The 19,937-nt window shown below is 42.9% G+C and overlaps 1 protein-coding gene across 1 annotated transcript in view; it reads right to left on the minus strand.

Moving 5' to 3' along the window:
• Positions 1-435: 435 nt before the first annotated feature.
• Positions 436-19,937, minus strand: part of Lrch (Leucine-rich-repeats and calponin homology domain protein) — a 205,513-nt gene continuing 186,011 nt past the window's right edge. Inside the window, exon 15 of the mRNA XM_065439258.1 lies at positions 436-2,978. Coding sequence (XP_065295330.1) covers positions 2,874-2,978 — 105 coding nt within the window. The 3' untranslated portion in view covers positions 436-2,873. The remainder of the gene's footprint in view (positions 2,979-19,937) is intronic.

Consider the following 19,937-nt stretch of genomic DNA (forward strand, 5'->3'; position numbering starts at 1 on the left):
TCTTTCTTGCATTAGCACATATGAATGAGGTACTACTATATTTGATTAGTTGACATCAACCAGGTAAATGGAGGAGATATACGTTAGGCAACAGAATGACATTGTCTACACAGTGATCCAAAGTCGCGTGCGCAGACACCTCATGCATACTATTTCACTAGTAGTGTCCTTTAATGTAGTATGAAGTGTTAATATTATTATTATAAAGCGTACTATTTTCCATCATAGTATGACTTAGGCCTGCATAACCAACTTGTCTAGCTCTTATCACTGATATGACTGAAACAAGACAAGCTCGAAGGTTTGGGTGGAACATTTTTTTCGTCGCAATCCTTAGCAAGGATATGTTCACCTGTAGCTCTGAGCCCTGCCTTCCTTCTCTTAAAGATAGTGTAGGTAATCTAGATGGCACAACAATGCACACATCAGGCAAAGTTTCTTCAAAGGGGAAAAACATATTTTATTAAAAGATGTTTTATGTCTTTTCTCTCCCACAACTTGCACGTAAATGTTGTATAAAAAAAAAATTGTTCAAAGCCACCCAAATACAGATAGAAATGTGGGCAACCATGACTTTTCAAGCTCGTCAGTTTAAAGCAAATGCAGCTTCCACTGCAGCTTGTGACATTCATGACTAAGTGTAACACATTAAAACACACCGTTCCATGCAGACAATGAGCATTTCTTTTAAGTGAACAGACAGCCAAGTTTGTTAAGCTTTTATGCCCATTTTGAGTCAACACTACAGCTCCTGCTGTGTTTGAACACAAATAAATGGCTCAAGACCTCCCGGCCAAAAGAAGATGGTAGGAAAATCGGTATAAAATGGATTCAAATACTTTTTGTTTTGGCAGACAGCATGAAAGTGCCAGCTATGACATCTGCAAAGATGCAGAAAGCTCTCAGTAACCTAGTGGGTTGCCATCAAAAGCAAATATTGGCAAGAAATAATAGCAATAAGGCTTGTAGCAGGACAATACAAAATGGGTGTTCTGGCACCAATGTACGTGATGCCTTTCATTGATGCCGAGCGATGTGATAAATCATGGTCATGAGGAACATGGAGGGTATGAAGTAGCAATGCAACGTCGAACAGACACTGGGTACATCAACCTATAGGCAGGCTTGCACAAAGAGATCATGCTTGCAGCAATAGGCTACAGGTTGCAGCCCATACTACACCAATAAAGTGAGCACTCATGCTTTGGCTTTCCAGAAAAGGCTTAGGAAGGAGCATTAAAAATTGGCTTAAGAAGGTTCAACTGGGATAAGGATATTCACCAGGTGGCTGACGGCTGCTTGTCGTCAGTCACCGAGTCATGGCTAGCAAGCTTGCTAGGCAAGCTTAGTGACCAAAAAACAATGTATCATTTCTAGCTGGCTGTCTTACTTTCCAAAAACTCACTTTGCAGCTGGCAAAACAGAACAAGGCTTTGATAAATGAGCCTTGCCACAATTAACCCAGCATTTGTATATGTGATGTGCCATGACAAGGTGCCCTTGGCAGGGTGTAGTTGTGTATGACCAAAAGGTCATTTGTACAATATAAACTACTAAAAGACCTCTAAGAACACTTTCTCACACTAAAAAGTAAGTACATGAGTACAAACAAGTGTGTGGGTTGATGTGCACGCATTGCATAAATAAGAATGAACTCTTGAGTCGAGGGAATAATTTTCCCTCAGAAACTACTCTTTCCTAACGTAATCCGTTAAGTACATTGCTTTGGCAACACAGTTGCATACTTAATCACAGCCCAGAAACAAAGCAACACAGCAACAAGGTAGCACAAGATCACTTGCATCCGTAGGGCACTTTGTGACCATTGTAAAGAGTAAAATGAAATCCACTTTTATAACGGCTTTCACTATGCCAATTTTGTTCAGTTAAAGGTAATTAAACTGAACTTAAACAAACTGTTTCAATATCAAATGAAGGTTGCATGCTTCTTAATTGTGCCCCTCAATATCAGAAGCAGCATACAGCACACACAAAAAAAGCACTTAGGAAATGTTGCCCAAGTTTAAATCGCAGCAAAGTCAAAGCGACACAAGTGATGTCGTTACACACAACAGCCTTGTTACTGCACATACCAACCATGTTACTGTTGGGCTGTTTCATCGCATGCTGACACGAGTCCGCCAAATGCACTTAAGTATAGGAGCACTTGGTAGCATGTGACATTTCTGTGTATACTGCTGGCTCATTCATGTTCAAATCTTGCAGAGAGGTAGCATTTTGTGGCGCACGCAGTTTGGTACAATGTTTCAGTGCACCACATGACTGCCCAGAATAAATTATTGGTACATGCCTGTGGTGACATCTCCCAAAAAAGAAAGTGTAGAATTAGCAGAATTATTATGACGTTGCCATCTCTCGCTGTAAAAAAGAAAAAAAAAAACAAGTTGTGCATTTCATTTTACCCAAAAACAAGTGGCACCACCCTTACATTGCAGCGAAACTGGCACTTTCTTGACCAGCATCAGTGCAGGTCATGAAGACTTCTAGTTTATTCTGCACAACACAAGTGAGATCTGCCCAACAACCTATTAAACTGCATGCACCACAAAAGGTCATCTCTATGCAAAATGTCAGCACCAAATGTGTCAGCAGTCTGGCTGGAAGAGCTCTGTATAGATAATACTCCTATGTAAGCATTTGGTATATAACTTCATATCACAGTGCCGGTAACTACACACACCGTTTTCAAATGCACTGCTAAGTGCTTCGCTGCTCTGTCTGTGCTTCCCTCAATCTTGTTTTCTTGTTTCGTCATTGGCTGAGACTGGCTTACACAACGTAGACAGGAGGTGGGTTGATGGTGCAAAATCACACTGCATGACGGGGGGGGCTGAAGTGTGGGACTAGAAGGGTCAGTGCTTGTTGCGACTGGCAACCCGAAAGAGCTCCTGTACGGTGACAGCAACGTGTACCAGGCCTCGCTCTTCGAGCACGTCTTGGGCCGAGCAGGTGGCTTCCTGAAAGACAGTAAAAGAGCACCAGTCAGCACCTAATGCTCAGAGGGCAGTGGCACCAAATCATGTTGTTGCTTTCTGAACAGTGGATAGACAGTGTGCCCGTTGTTGTTTTGATCGCACGTGTGTTCAGTGCTGGGTCGCCCATATTTGTATTTCTGCAGTCTTGCCAGGTTCTCACACGACTGGCTGCATTGCACTGCCCTAGCACAGCACAAGGACTGATGGGCAAACAGAAAACACACGGACACCGGCACTACATTTCAACTAATGCTTTTAATACCTTGTGAAAGAAACGTAAGCTAGGAAATGTGTTGACAACATTTTTGCTAAAGAGATGCAATGAGAAATTTTTATACTTCTTGTGAACTAGTGGTACACAATAATTGTATGGCGGTACTTTTTTTGGCTAAGGTCATCCAGCAGTGTCTGAAAAAAGTCATGCCTTTTACACAGTGAAGTGGTGTTTTTTACTTACACATTTCATGTGCTTAAGCCAGCAACAGCAATTGAAACAGGCTTCAATAAAGGCAATTACTGATTTTGCAGTAGTATCGAAAGTTGGGCGAGTTGGTGTTGGTTCATTCTTGGATCAGGGTGAAAACAGTGGACGTTAAATGGCAAAACAGCGCTGCATACTACTCAACTATACCACAACACAAGACTCACTGATAACCAAGACGATTATTGAGAGCCATTTCAAAGTAAGTGTGGTGGCCCAAGAATACAATTACCCGGATCCCTCTATCTCACGGTCAACAGCTTATGGCCCATATTTGGAAAGAACATAACTATACTCAAGAAAAGCTGTGAGACGACTATACCACTCTCCCAAGTCCATCCAAAATACTAACGAGAGGCCAAGTAGTATTCGAAAGAAAGCACAAACTGGTACACTCCTCACAGAAAACATTAAGCATAAGTTCTAGAGATTACAACGTAAACCTAAATACTCAAAATGTGGAGCACACTTCAATAGTAGAAGCATTTTCTGGGAATGCCATGCCATGCACCTCAGTATTTCAACATATTTTTCACTGAAACTGGCAGTCGGCTGATGAAGCTGTAAGTGAAGGCGTTGTTGGATTTGCCCGAAAGAAAAATCTAGGCATCAGTATCAGTGCTATAGACCTTTTTCATATGGCCAGTAAGAAAGTAAATATCCTATCAGTGCTGCGGCCTCTTGCACAGCCAAGCTGCTTTCCTCCTCTCTGCCTTGTATAAGCCGGCATTAATATGTTTCCAGTGTCTTGTGTTGTCAGGGTGTGCAGCATTTCAAAGCAACTCTAGCTAATTTTTAGCACACAGTTCACTATGTTGGGTCGTTCTAGATACATGGGAAACCACTGTGCAGACCTGGGCTGCTGCATAACCGTAGCAAAATTGGTAGTAATTGTTACAGAGATGGTGGCAATCGGTGGTGATGATGATGATGTAATGTGGCTTTATGGCGCATGTGCCAATAATGGATAAGAGCGCCAATCAATGGTCTGATGTAGTCGATGATGTGGTCAATGACAAATGGTAAATTTATAGATATTGTCACATGGAGTGACGTATGAAGAACACAGTAGCAATACTGTGAAAGACGAAACTAAGTTTTATTGGGCGAACCTGTGCCCACAAAAGCAGGCTACACTTAAAGAACGGTGACAACGGCGAACACAGTCGGCGATCGTCAGAATCTGATCAGCGGGTCAAGCGCATCGGCTTTTATAGATCAGTCACTGAATGTTCCAGAGTAACCGCTGGGACCCGCGTGCCTTCCACAAAGTTCTACACCATTCGCGTCGTGCATACATGCAATCAGATTACACAAGGTTCGGCAACAACAGACAGCTGATAGAAGCATCGATAACATTCTAGAAACTTCCGATACATGTGGACACATCCTGCGCTGAGTGATAACATTTCTTAGATGTTAAAAGCGCTTACCCATAAAAGATAAACAAGTTCATGTGTCAATATGGTGTAGCTGTATAGAGGCCTAGAAACTATCACTGTAAAGTTAGTAAAATGTATGTGTTAAACGAATGACGATGCCTGGTGAGGTGTGCTACTGACATGAGAGATATGGTTTGAATAAATTGATATACTGAAAATCATCAACATCAGTAGCACTACTGCCTTGTTGAGGCCCTCAAATGTAAGAGCCTGAAGGCGCATGCTCTACAAAACTCTGCTATTGCAGCAGAAGCGTTTGGTGGGAAGATGTGTTACGAATCCTGTGGGCTAATTACATGTAACACAAATTCATTCAAGAAATTTAAGATAGCTTTGGTTCTCAAAAACAATTCTGTGCCAAGAAACATTGCTAGATGGAGAAGAGTATGCTGTTGATAAGCTGCAGGAAAGTGCTTGCTTAGCTCAGCTTCTGTTTCCTGGCACTCCAGCAAGACACGGAGAACAGTCAGCCGCTTGCCACACCTACCACAAATGGGAGGTTCACCGCTAGTCAATAGGTAAGAATGAGTCCCCTATGTGTGCCCTAGTCTCAATCAACAAAACAGGGCATCAGTTCGTCGCGCCTTTGTTATTGGTGGCCAATTACTTAAACATGGCTTGATTCAATGGAGCTTATTCGAGGTTTCTTTGTCCCAAATGGATCACCTATATTGTATGAGCTTTTTCTGTAAAAATGTCTTCAAATCTGTTGCAGGAATAGCTACAGAAGATTCACTGGTTTTCGTTGTTGTGGACGTAGCAATTCCATCTGCAAGCATATTACCCCCAACTCCTCTATGGTTGGGCTCCCAGCATAAAATGACATGTTGATTAGATGCATACGTAGTGCAGAGAAACGAGAATGGATCATTAACTACAGGGTTTCTTTACGTCTTTGCAGAGATATTAAAAGACTTGAAATCTACAGGGTGTCTACGAAGTTGACATTTCTAAATTCCATGAGTTTTCCAGGTTTTCCCTAAGCACCTTTGCAAAATTCCCTGAATGAGCCAGAACTTTCTTTTATGTCAAGACAGGCTGACACCATGTTGCCCGATGCTGTCACTCTCTAGTAAGCACGTTGAAACAAAAAGATGGCTTAATCCAGTTTGAATAGTAAGGAGTAATATCTATTTTATGTAAAAAGAAAACAGAACGAAGGTGTTAGGAAAATACACAGCGAAAGAAATGATAAATCCCATTCCAAATTGAGTCGAACATATTCAAATATGAATGAAAAGGAGATGCATACATAAGTAAATATTTTTGAATATGGGCTATTTCTATCAACTGATAGCAAACTCATCGGTATGAGGCCTGAATTTTGTCACAACTAACATTCTCTCTCAGCAGCTTGGAAGTCAACCTCAACTGACCTGACATACTCTCAGCCCGTACACAACATCTCAGTGTTGGGTTTCACTGCTTTAAAGAGTTCATTTTTGTTTGTATGAGGGATACCTGCATCTCGGCGTCAGCCAACACTTTGTTTATTGAGCTCAAGTTCCTTCAAAAAGGCTACGGCTTGTTTCCTTTCCCCTTAATTCCTCAGTGAGTCGGTCCTTTCTGTTCTCATCCTCCTTCTGCCATGTGCTCACCCCATGGATCATTTGAAGGATCTTCTTTGTCAGTTGTACAGTCAACGTCCGATTTTTCAGACTCCCATGGGGCCGCAAAAAACATCCGAAAAATCGGGCAGTCCGAAAAAAATGAATGCCTGTCTTTAACTGCCCTTAAGGGCTAAAATTGCCACGAGCACGTCCAAAAAATCTCTTAACAGGGTGTCTACCAAGTTGACATTTCCAAATTCCCTGAGTTTTCCAGGTTTTCCCTGAGCACCTTTGCGAAATTCCCTGAATGAGCCAGAACTTTGTTTTATGTCAAGACAGGCTGACACCACATTGCCCGATGCTGTCACTCTCTAGTAAGCATGCTGAAACAAAAAAATGACTTAATCCAGTTTGAATAGTAAGGAGTAATATCTATTTTATTTAAAAAGAAAACAGAAGGAAGGTGTTAGTAAAATGCACAGCGAAAGAAATGGTAAAGCTCATTCCCAAATTGAGTTGAACATTTTCAAATACGAATGAAAAGGAGATGCATACATAAGTAAATATTTTTTTAATGTCAGCTATTTCTATCAACTGATAGCAAGTTAATCTGTATGAGGACCTGAACTTTGTCACAACTAAGGTTCTCTCTCAGCAGCTGGGAAGTCAACCTCAACTGTCCTGACGTACTCTCAGCCTGTACACAACATCTCAGTGTTGGGTTTCACTGCTTAAACAATTTATTTTGGTTTGGATGAGGGACACCTGTGTCTCAGCGTCAGCCAACACTTAGTTTTTTTTTAGCTCAAGCTCCTTCAAAAAGGCGGCGGCACCTTTCCTTTCCCGTTAATTCCTCAGTGCGTCGGTCCTTTCTGTTCTCATCCTCCTACTACCACGCTTTCACCACATGGATTATCTGAAGCATCCCCTTGGTCAGTTGTACAGTCAACATTTCATTTTTCAGAATTCCGAGGGGCCGCAAAAAAAAACGAAAAAAAAACGGACAGTCTGAAAAAAATTAATGCATGTCTTTAACTGCCTTTAAGGGCTAAAATTACCACAGGCAGATCTGAAAAAGCTCTGAAGGCCTGCCAGTACGCTTATTAGGCATATCAGGTCTTGTACTGTGACAGGAGACGGGGTGCACGCATGTGTAATTAAGGAATACATACTGTGTCCCGTGACAATTGCCCCCTTCCCACGCTTGTTATGCTTCACCGCCTAACACTAGTGTACTGAGGCGAAGCTAACTTTCGGAGACTGGCATTACGCAACACGCTGTGCTCTGCGAGCTTCAAAGCCAATCGCGAGGATTACAAAGGCGGAGTCGGTGCCATTGGTGATAGCGGCGAATTATTTCAATGAAAAACACGGCACCGCTCGGCAAGAAGCTTAATAGCGAACATAGAAGCAGCTAGGCCTAACGTTGCCGCGGTCGTGGTTACGGCTGCCAGCGGATCTGCCTGCGAGAGTGCCGGTTCGAGGCGGCGAGATAATCAAAATAGCGGCGGTGGCGGCTTTGATTAATGCCATTTCAGACCTGCAGTCAGGGCAATATACATTGACTATATGGAGTACGTGGTGGTGCCGCAAAACCGTGCAAATTATCGGGCATGTCCGAAAAATCGGGCGTCTAGAAAATCGGTCGTTAACTACTCTGGCAATACATCGTGCCGATGACACGGCGTCAATGACGATTCGTTGCGATTCATCTGTTACTGGAGCCAGCATCAACACGACTTTCGTTCCCTTTCAATAAAGTTAGAGCTAATTTTCCCTGATAGAAGCACAAATTCCCTGAGTTTTCCCTGAGTTTTTCCAGACTGTTCAAATTCCCTGAGAATTCCCGGTTTTCCCGGTTTTCCCGGTTGGTAGACACCCTGTGCATCGATAATAAAAGTGGTAAAATATGCTACAGCATCATCTATACTAAAATTGTTTATAAAATCTTGTGGTAAATAATTTATTTTCTAAAATGCTCCCAGCCAGCCGAAGCTAACTTCTATCGAGGAATATGGGGAGGGTTGTCATCCTGCGTTATTAAGTTTAAAGTTACAGGAAAGTGGTCATTTCCAAAAGTATTGTTGATGACATTCCATTCCAGGTCAGGGAGAAAAGAGGCAGAGCCAACTGCAAGATATATCGATGTATACAAATTGTATTGGAAGTTGTAGCAAGTGGGCTTCTTCTTATTACACAGACATGCACCAGAGGTCAGAAGAAAATTTTCCTCGAGTCAACCTCTCGTATCACAACAGGAGTCTCTCCACAAAGTGTTGTGAGCACTAAAATCACCCACTGATATGTAGGGTTCTGGCAGTTAATCTATGAGGTCATAAAAATCTGCTTTTCTGAGTTGAAAGTTAGGTGGTGTGTATATGGAACAGACAGTAACCAAATAATTAAAAAGAACTGCGTGCAGTGACACTGCCTCAAGGGGTGTCTAAAGGGCTACATGTTGACAAGCAACAGACTTGTCCGCAACAATCGCTACACCGCTGGACGAGGCGCAAGTCTCATTATGGTCCTTTCGGAAGATGACGTATTGCACAAGAACGCTTTTGTGAGTAGAATTTAGATGTGTCTCTTGAACACACAGCAACTTTGGATCATGTTTATGTAGCAGTTCTTTGACATCATCGAGATTGTGGAGGAGACCTCTCACATTCCAATATATTTGTGCAGCCACAGTGATGGTGTTTATTGCTGTGAATTTAAGAGTGGAAAACCATGTTAGCCCAGCGGGTCTGTTTCAGGCCCTGTGATGCCGGGTTTGTCTTTCATGGTGCCCTCCAGGGAGCTGTGCCGATCTTTCGCGTCTGAGACGTTGATGCAGTTGATGTATCCTCCACCGATGCACTGGATGCCCGCTTGCGCGGGGCACTCCCGGGTATTTTAGGCACCTCTGACCAAGCAGAGCGCCTCGCAGGCCCGAAGGCCTGCTGGCTCTTCTTGGTAGGTGGCAGAGCAGTACAGGCTGCTTCTGCTGTGGAAGGGATGGCACTACTGCCGTTCCACTCGGTGTGGTGCAGACGATCGCCAAGAACCATTGTGCCACTGCCCCCTGTCGCGACACTTCGGCACACGAAGTTCCATGTACAAATGAGTCGCTTGCGTGCCTCTTTAAAAAAAATATTTTTTATTTTCAGGGTTATTACCTCCTTCTCCTTCTCCCAAGACCTAGAGTATGCTGGGTGGCCACCATCGCAGTTTGTGCAGTGAGGTGTGTTATCACAGTTATCCTACAGGCCGTTTGTGAGAAGTGAACTTTGCACAGGTGAGGGGGTCTTGGCAGCTCCAAGAGCTGTGGCCGAATCGTTGGCATTGGAAGCAGCGACGTGGGTTAGGTATGTATGGTCTAACATGGATCTTTGCATAGCCTGTTCCGATATATGCACGTAGTATGCTGGTACAGAAAGTCGAGATGAGGTGTTTAGTTGGGATTTCCTTGTTGTCTCGTTCGATCTTAATTCGTTTGACCTTCATAACATGTTACTCCTTTTATCCCTCAAGGAGCTCAGTTTTGGTCAAATCTAACAGGTCTTGTTCGGATATTAGTTCTCGTGTGCTGTTCAGAGAATGGTGTGGGCTTACTGTGATTGGTGTGTTTCAGAGTTCAACAAGTTCTGACAATTTCTGGTGCTCATGTTTCTCATGGATTTCCAGCAAGAGATCACCAGCGGCCCATTTCGTGATCTTGTAACCGGGACATACAGTAAAACCTCGTTAAACCATACCCGCTTAAGAAGCAGTAGTTTCGTTTTAAAAGTAGTAAAGTTAAATCCCTGACTCAGCGGCCATTGAACATAATGTGTTTTGTATCTGCATAAACCGTAACAGCTTATTGCATACATATCGGTTGAAACATAGCATTTCCACTTTTCGCCGTGCAAACACGGCAGTGCGTTGTCTCCATCAGGCGGCCCAGCAGAACAACAAGCCTCAGAGATCGAAACAACAGTCCAGCCGACCTGCGCATTTGAGCATGAAAGCACATCAACTTCATTTCGGCACCATGGCAGAGAGTGCTGTGGTGTTGTGCAAACGAGGAATTGCGTCATGCCAAAGCTGGAATAAAAAAGACGCCGGGAGCTCAGCATAGAAGAAAAATTAGATATTGTTCACGCTGTCGAACGTGACATGAAAAGTTGGCGCTGGCACACGACAGGGGTCTGCTGTTGACTACGGTGTGTGGCATTTGGAATGCGAAAAAGTTGCTCAGCAGTGCTGCAGCGACCACGAAGAGATGTCGGCTACGAGGTTCGACTTTTTGCCATCATTGCCTCTGTTGTTGCCGAAGTGTGGACTAGCGACAGTGATGAGGACGACACGGAAAGCGACAGCACGGGCAATTCAGGCCCGACAGTGGCAGAAGCTGTGCGTTACGTCAGCCTCATGAATGCAATCGTCGCGACAAGAACAGGGCACGATAACGTAAGTATTCCAAACGAAAAGTATTCCGAACTACGGCACCCAGCAATGAAAAAGGCACCCTGGGACTTCTGCCGCACTACTGCGTGCTTGCATGGAGAATATGTAACGCCAACAAGAAATCTGCCATGCGAGTGTATGCCGAGAAGAGGGGGCAGGCTGAAAAGCTGGCACGCAGCTTCAGTAAGTTTGAGGCTTCTGTCGTCGTGCTAGGCTGCGGCGGTATCAAACGAAAATAACACTTTTGTCACGCGAAGTGAATAAATACTGCATGTTTCTTTTCTCCTTTCATCGCACTCTCTCTGAGTTCCGTTTTCAACAGGTAAGTGGGCGATCTTATGCAATTTTGGTTAAACAGTTTTGGTTAACCAGGGTGTCTACCAAGTTGACATTTCCAAATTCCCTGAGTTTTCCAGGTTTTCCCTGAGCACCTTTGCGAAATTCCCTGAATGAGTCAGATCTTTGTTTTATGTCAAGACAGGCTGACACCACGTTGCCCGATGCTGTCACTCTCTAGTAAGCATGCTGAAACAAAAAAATGACTTAATCCAGTTTGAATAGTAAGGAGTTATATATATTTTATTTAAAAAGAAAACAGAAGGAAGGTGTTAGTAAAATGCACAGCGAAAGAAATGGTAAAGCCCATTTCAAATTGAGTCGAACATTTTCAAATACGAATGAAAAGGAGATGCATACATAAGTAAATATTTTTTTAATATCAGCTATTTCTATCAACTGATAGCAAGCTCATCTGTATGAGGTCCTGAACTTTGCCACAACTAAGGTTCTCTCTCAGCAGCTGGGAAGTCAACCTCAACTGTCCTGACATACTCTCAGCCCGTACACAACATCTCAGTGTTGGGTTTCACTGCGTAAACAATTTATTTTGGTTTGGATGAGGGACACCTGTGTCTCAGCATCAGCCATCACTTAGATTTTTTTTGCTCAAGCTCCTTCAAAAAGGTGGCGGCACCCTTCCTTTCCCGTTAATTCCTCAGTGCGTCGGTCCTTTCTGTTCTCATCCTCCTTCTACCACGCTTTCACCACATGGATCATCTGAAGCATCCTCTTGGTCAGTTGTACAGTCAACATTTGATTTCTCGGACTTCCGAGGGGCCGCAAAAAAAAAAAATTGAAAAAAACGGGCAGTCTGAAAAAAATGAATGCATGTCTTTAACTGCCTTTAAGGGCTAAAATTACCACAGGCACGTCTCAAAAAGCTCTGAAGGCCTGCCAGTACGCTTTTTAGGCATATCAGCGCTTGTACTGTGACAGAAGACGACGTGCACGCATGTGTAATTAAGTAATGTATACTGTGTCCCGCGACAATTGCCCCCTTCCCACGCTTGTTATGCTTCACCGCCTAACACTAGTGTACCGAGGCGAAGCTAACTTTCGCAGACTGGCATTACGCAACGCGCTGTGCTCTGCGAGCTTCAAAGCCAATCGCTAGGATTACAAAGGCGGAGTCGGTGCCATTGGTGATAGCGGCGAATTCTTTCAATGAAAAACACGGCACCGCACGGCGAGAAGCTTAACAGCGAACATAGAAGCAGCTAGGCCTGACGTTGCCGCGGTGGTGGTTACGGATTTGCGGATTTGCCTGCGAGAGTGCCGGTTCGAGGCGACGAGATAATCAAAATAGCGGCGGTGGCAGCTTTGATTAATGCCATTTCAGACCTGCAGTCGGGGCAATATACATTGACTATATGGAGTACGTGGTGGTGCCGCAAAACCGTGCAAATTATCGGGCATGTCCGAAAAATCGGGCGTCTAGAAAATCGGTCGTTAACTACTCTGGCAATACATCGTGCCGATGACACGGCGTCAATAATGATTCGTTGCGATTCCTCTGTTACTGGAGCCAGCATTATCACGACTTTCGTTCCCTTTCAATAAAGTTACAGCTAATTTTCCCTGATAGAAGCACAAATTCCCTGAGTTTTCCCTGAGTTTTTCCAGACTGTTCAAATTCCCTGAGAATTCCCGGTTTTCCCGGTTTTCCCGGTTGGTAGACACCCTGTTAACAGTTTACGTACTTCTTCCGAGCTCCGGCCAACTGTGGTTTAACAAGTTTTCACTATGGTTTTTTTAGTGAGATACTTCGCTACTATAACTTAGTGACTTATAAATTATAAATAAGTGTTCTTGCAGTCTTTTCAGTGTTTTCACAGTGAAGGACATGGTATTTGGGTAGACATCTTGGTGTCGCATGAAAAAGCTTAGAGAATCATCAATGTGCCCTCTTTTCGAAAAAGAGCGATCAGACAGTCAAGGAAAAGAGCTTAAAGCCATAAAGAGTTCATTTTATTTTGGCAATTATGCCAGCCGCCCACCACCGAGCCCAACAAAGGGATGCTACAAGACCTGAAGGAATCGCAGACGCCCAGCTATATATAGCTACTACTATAACCTAACATAATATACCCAAGGTACGATAAGCTACACCAGGTTAAACCTTGCTGCCTGGAAAAATTGGAAGTAAAAGGAAGTGAGAACAAAACGGGAAGGTTGAAACTGAGAGATAAAGACGAAGATTGGAGAAGAGAACAGGAAAAAGCAACAATCGATTTCCCCTGGATGGGTTAGTCCGGAGGTGCTGTCTAGATGAACCCGAGCCAAGGGGATGTATTGCTTTTGCCGAGGGGCCTTAAAGGCCAAAACACTCGGCACTGGCTCAACCTCCAGCATCTCCTTTTGCCCGGACACGGCTAAGCCACGCATGGTTAAACGTGGGAGAGTCCAACCCCCATGTGCTCGGGCCCATGGTGGCAACTGGTAGCAACTGAAACCATAATCTTCACGTAGTGCGAAGGTTGTGCATTGTTTGTGTCCTATTTTGTTCGCTTTAATTTATTATTATATATATGCATTGTTTTTGTCCTATTTTGTTCGCTTTAATTTATTATTTCTACATTTTAATTCAAACTACTGATAACTTCCCCTATGCTCTCCTTGGGCACATCAGCGGCTCCCCAACAAGCATGAACCCATTTCTGTATTTTGTGCAGATTGCACTTTTCGGCTCGGCTGGACTGACCGGCGCATCTACAGTAACAGAAAAGGGCATCATCGGATCGGTAGACACCACTGGAAGTGCCTGCGCAGATGGGCTTCTTTGTTACCTCGGCAGCAGCTGTGACTAGGAGCATCCGCCCCCCAGTTAGATGTCATCGGAGCCGACGACTATAAGAAATGGGATGCACAACAGCTTCCTCAGTGGGCACGTCAGCGGCTCCCCAACAAGCATGAACCCATTTCTGTATTTTGTGCAGGTTAGTGAGAGCTATTCGACTATCAAAACTAGCAAACATTGGTTCGTCCAGCTGATGTACCCGACTTGTCTAAACGGGTTGTGTTAACTTGTGCAAGACGTTGGTTGCATTTTCATTGCTCATGCTGTGCGGTGACATAGAATTGAACCTCGGGCTGAGCACAGAGGAACTGTTGCATCAAATACCTGATGGTCAAAAGACTATGCAAGCAAGACTTGACACTATCGAATCTAAGGTAGGAAATTCCACACTAGCATTTACAGAACTTATGGCTGAAATTTCTAGCTATGAGACAACTATAAATATCATGAAATGTACATTGATCAACCTTGAGGACAGGAGCAGGTGCAATAATCTTGTCGTGTTCGGTTTACCGGAACGTACTGATGAAACATTTCATCACTAACAAATTATGTGGTTTCCGAAATATTTCAGAATATGCTCGGGGTAAAGGTTTCAACAGTCTAAAGAATTCACAGAATCGGACAAAAGAAGCGAAACAAAAATAGGTCAGTTGTGCTCAAACTAATTGACCATCGTGAAAAGATTAAAGTACTCAGAAACTGCTCTAAGCTAAAAGGAAAAGAAATCTCCATTGCAGAAGACTTTTCCGCAGAAACTAGGCAAATAAGAAGGCACCTATGGGAAAGCACTGCAAATATCAGAAAGGGTGGCGAAAAAGTGAGGCTTGTACACGACAAAATCGTTACGAACGGAGAAATGTATGCCTAAGATTCTACTGAAATGAAAAGAATTCCTGTTCTAGCACCCATCAAAAAACCTAGGAAGAAATAGTGAACTTCTTCGGGCACTGAAAAAAAAGCTTCCATTGCCCTAATCTAAACGCTTGCAGCATTGTAAACAAACTTTCCGACTTGCAAAGCATTGCAGTGGTGCATGAGTCACAGGTAATGATAACTGAAACTTGTTTGCACTCTGGTATCCTGGAGTTCGAGATACTGCCACCAGGGTACAAAACGTACAGGAAAAATTGAGATTCCCGCAGAGGCGGAGTCGCTTTGTTGTTTCAAGACTGTTTTGAAGTACAAAGGTTACCTGATTTTGCCGACACTGAATGCGTCATTGCAAAAATGTTTTTGGACAACTTCCATTTTATAATCGGTGATTTTTATCGCCCACCACATTGCGACGTATTTTTCGATGCTCTGAATGAATTTTTGTGTACAACCGGCATACATTACAAGAATATCTTGCTTGCTTGCTGGTGATTTCAATGTCCCGTCAGTGTACTGGTAAACTGATTTCCCTGATGCCCTTTGCGCGGCAGCAGAGCCTTTAAACTGACATCATTCTTTTCCATGCTTTGACTCAACTGGTAAAACAACCGACTCACACACAAAACACATTAGATCTCTTTCTTGTAAACGACCAGGTCCTCAATCATAATCTGAGTGTCGACATATTCCAGGGAATTTCGGATCATAGAATGATATGCCTAACACTAGAGCTAAATTTCAGATTCAAACCCTTTAAAACCAGTACTTGATTCCCGACTTCTTCCGCGCTAGCAATGTCGACATACTTGATGCCTAAGAAAATAAATTTTCTGAATTTGCATCTCTTTCAGAATCTCACGTTGTGTCTGTTGACAATTAATGGTCTTTCTTTTAAGAACTTGTTCACAATTGTATCGACACTTCTGTGCCCAAAAAGCGGAAAATTGTATCTGAAATGAATCCATGGATGACAAGAGACCTCGTACGACTTGGACGAAAACTAAAGTAAGTAAGAAAGCAACATAAAGCACGACCCTCAAAGCACAACCCTAATTGAAAAGCTAACCAATGTGCGTCTACAGCTTAAAACTGGTATTTCGAAAGCTAAAGACTCTTATCAAAATGTTGCTTTAAAAAACTTTCTTTTGTCATCCCCAGATAAGTTCTGGCAGTACTTATTGCCAAATACAAACCACGTGTCCGATATTTGTGTGGATGGTTTCATACTGACAGATAAACTGAAAATTGCGAATGCACTTAAGTATTTTTGCTCTGTGTTCACGAATGATGATGGAAAGACACCGCGCATAGCTGTTTTAAATGATATTCCACCCATCGGTGATCTCGACGTAAACGAAGCAAGTGTACTGTCCTTGCTTCTTGATCTTGATTGGGTAATGCTTTTTTGGTGAGATACGTCGAATGGTGTGCCAAATATCTTTACATTAGTTATAATAAATCACTTTCTTGTGCAGAAGTCCCACGTGATTGGAAACATGCAAAAATAATTCCCATCCCTAAATCAGATGACCATTCATTGCTCTCCTCTTACCGTCCTTTCTCCCTACTTTGTACTTCGTCAAAACTGATAGAACACATAATATTTAAGCACATCTCAGTCTTCATTGAAAGTAATGGCCTCAGCGACGCGCGACAGCATGGCTTCCGTCGTGGTAAATCCACCGTAACACAACTATTAGAAACAGTGCATGAAATCGCGGCAGCAACTAGACGGTCAAGGCCAAATTGACATGGTATTCTTGGGTTTTGAGAAAGCCTTCGACCGTGTGTCCCACCAAAAGTTATTATCAAAGTTAGAACCTATTCTCAAAAACGACCAACTACGTACTTCACTGGATTGAGGCCTATCTTACGGGCAGGCGACAGACAGTTGTTGTTAATGATGTGAAATCAGACTTATCCGATGTGCAATCTGGAATCCCACAGGGATTAGTCTTGGGCCCTCTGTGCTTTCTAGTTTTTATCAATGATATAGTGAATAATATACCAGTTAAAATTCGGCTGTTTGCAGATGACTGCATACTTTATCATGAAATTCAGTGAGGCAGATCAGTGGATCCTAAATCCATCTTTATCAGAAATAGTGACATGGTGCTAAGAGTGGCGAATGAGCATTAACCTAAGAAAAACAGTATCAATAATTACACGCAAAAAGCAGCCGTTACCCTTTGTATACAGCATTAATGGCCATAACTTATCCTCTGTTACAGAATATAAATACCTTCGTTTAGTAATTACGTCGGACCTTTGGTGGAATAGCCATGTAGCTCACATTAAAAAAAAAAAAAGCCATGAAGAAGCCAGGATACTTGAGGAGAACCTTGGCTAAATCTACAAGTAGTATAAAATACTAGCATAGAAGACTTTTATCAGACCATTGTTAGAGTATGCTACTTCTGTGTGGGACCCTTACACCCCAGCAAGCATAAATATTATTGAAACGGTACAGTGGAAATCAGTCAGGTTTATTTTTAATTCCAACTGCCGTCATACATCAGTTAGCGCTCTTTTATCGAGAGAGGCTCATATCAAGAAAGGCTCAAAATGTTATATTTATTTTATTGGGAGCATGTAAAACTAGATAAAAATTGTACATTACGCCTTGTAGCCGGTGCCCAATGTGTTCATCACATTCATTTTGGTTAGACGTGTATTCACAGCATACCACTTTATTTAAGCAGTCGTTTTTCCCCCGAACCATTCATGACTGGAAGGCCCTGCCTGAAAACGTTCTTCAAAGCTCAACCTTATCATCCTTTGTGCAAGCTTTCGTTAATCTATGACCCGAAACGTTTCCCATGATCTCTGTCCGATTCCATATACTATTTGATATAGGTGTCTCACACCACAGCAAGCATTAGTAGCATGTGAACATTTGTGCACTAATACTGCATTACAAGCTGATGCAGAAAACCAAACCTGATGAATTTCACTGTCATAGTAAAACATTTTCTTGGGTGAATTGGTTCACAACAAAAAGAGATAAAACATTAGTGCGCAATAAATGAGACCAATAAGGGTCAGTCCTGTGTACTCATTGGTAAGAATCCATTTCAATGCTTTAAAGGGACATAAAGCGAAACAATAAATCAGTTTAGACTAATGAAGCATTGTTTGAGAACCCTTCAGGCAGTCATTTCAAAAAAATTTTTTGATTATTAGATGAGAAAATGAGTATTTGAATTTCGTGCCGAAACCCCAGTGCCGGTATGCCAGCGTGACATCAGGGATTCCAAAGTATGTTTTTGCATTTGGGCCACGTTGGCTGAATAAAGGTTCTCGAAAGTTGCCATGTTTAATATTTGGTTCCTTCAAAACACATTGTACTCAATCTGTACCGCTATATATAATTAGTAGGCCCTAGAAGATGCCACCAAAATCAAAGATGTCACAGCCCCCAGGTGCAGGAACTTAAGTAGGCATCGCCACCCATATTTCGTTCTTTCGCTTTTTCTGGCTTACCAAACGTCTTATCGTTGTAAGAGTTGTGTTTTTGGTGTTGTAGAACGGCAATTTGCTGATCCAGAAGAAATAATTTTTCACTTTAGTGTCCCTTTCAGTCCTTTGTAGTTGGCTCAAAAGCCAATGTGGCACTGTTATTGCCAGAGTCAAGCACTAAGCACAGTGGATGATAAGAAATAAAGAATGGAGAATGAAATAGAATGCTAAAAAATATGGACCCAATATTCGTGTGCACTTGGAAGCAGCAGCATAGCTCGCAAATCAGGCTGCTTTGTTGACACCCAGTGGTCCTAATACGTGAAATGCTTGTGCTCAAACACATAAATGAAGTTACATAATTATCTTTATTTCAAGAAATATGTGTCCATGACTAACAGCTTTGTAGCACAGTTTGATTTCACACACTGAAATTACTGGACTACTTTGCTAGCGTTCCTTATACATGAAAGCATAGAACAGCATGAAAATGCAGAAGGTAAGACTGTCCCTCCGGTTACAGTAAAAAAAAAAAAAAAAAAGTTGCACTGAGCATATTCTTTAGAACGCTAACAAAATAATTAGCTGGAACATGAGCACTTACATTTCAAAGGACTTAACAGTTTCATCAGACACGCCAGAAGACCTAGCGGCACACTTCTCTTTGAAGAAAAAAAAAAAGCGAAAATATATCTGGCTCTGTCATCACTTCTGCGGGTGCCTCAAGGTGGACCCAAAGTGTCCATGCAACCTTGCACAGGGCAACGACTCAGGACGCGCTGTTCTTGTGCACTCACCGCAGCCACCGAATACATAAGCTCGCCATCACTCCACGCAACATAACCTCGCCCACTGTCATGAAAGTGCTCCTTCCCCTTACGTTTTTAAAGAAAGCTTGCCAGACACTGAACAGCTGCATTTCTAAGTCTTTTCTTTGTTTACTTATTTTTAAACATTGCATGCTTTCTAAGACCTGCATTTGAGCTTCGGGGTGCATTCTAGACTGCTCCTTTTTCTCTCCAATTCCCCTGCTGGTGCAGTTCTCTTCCTTCCTGCCCCTATGCCTCTTTCGTGACAACCTCTTTCAGGCAGGTGGCCATTGTGTCCCTTCTGGAGCACTACAGACTGCTTTCAGCATGTCTACATTTTGGGGGAGCATATGCGTGCAACAAGTAATCTCAACAGTAATAGTTGCGCCAACTAGCACCCCTTGCATTTACACTGTACTAATTATCACTGATCATCAAACAAATGCAGCAGCTGTTTCATTTTTCTAAGCTTTTTTTTGTTTTTACAGCAAAGCGAGCCTTGCAGGGAACTTCGGCAGTGAGCTGTTTGGTAGATTTCATGGCAAAAGGCTGGCGTGTGCATCTGGCTGCATTATGCGCACTGCTGCTGTTTTGCAGTGTACACAAGGAAGCGACAGGAGCAGTGAATGAGGTGTTCTGGGCTGCGGAGAGTGCACAACTTGTGCAGTGGTTGTGGTCACTTCTTAATCCAACTTAAGCTTCCCCACAAGGGCACGAAATTCAGTACAGGCACTTCTACTGGGCAAAAGCCCTCCTT

Source organism: Dermacentor albipictus, chromosome 1 (genome assembly GCF_038994185.2).
Source record: "Dermacentor albipictus isolate Rhodes 1998 colony chromosome 1, USDA_Dalb.pri_finalv2, whole genome shotgun sequence".
Taxonomy (NCBI): domain Eukaryota; kingdom Metazoa; phylum Arthropoda; class Arachnida; order Ixodida; family Ixodidae; genus Dermacentor; species Dermacentor albipictus.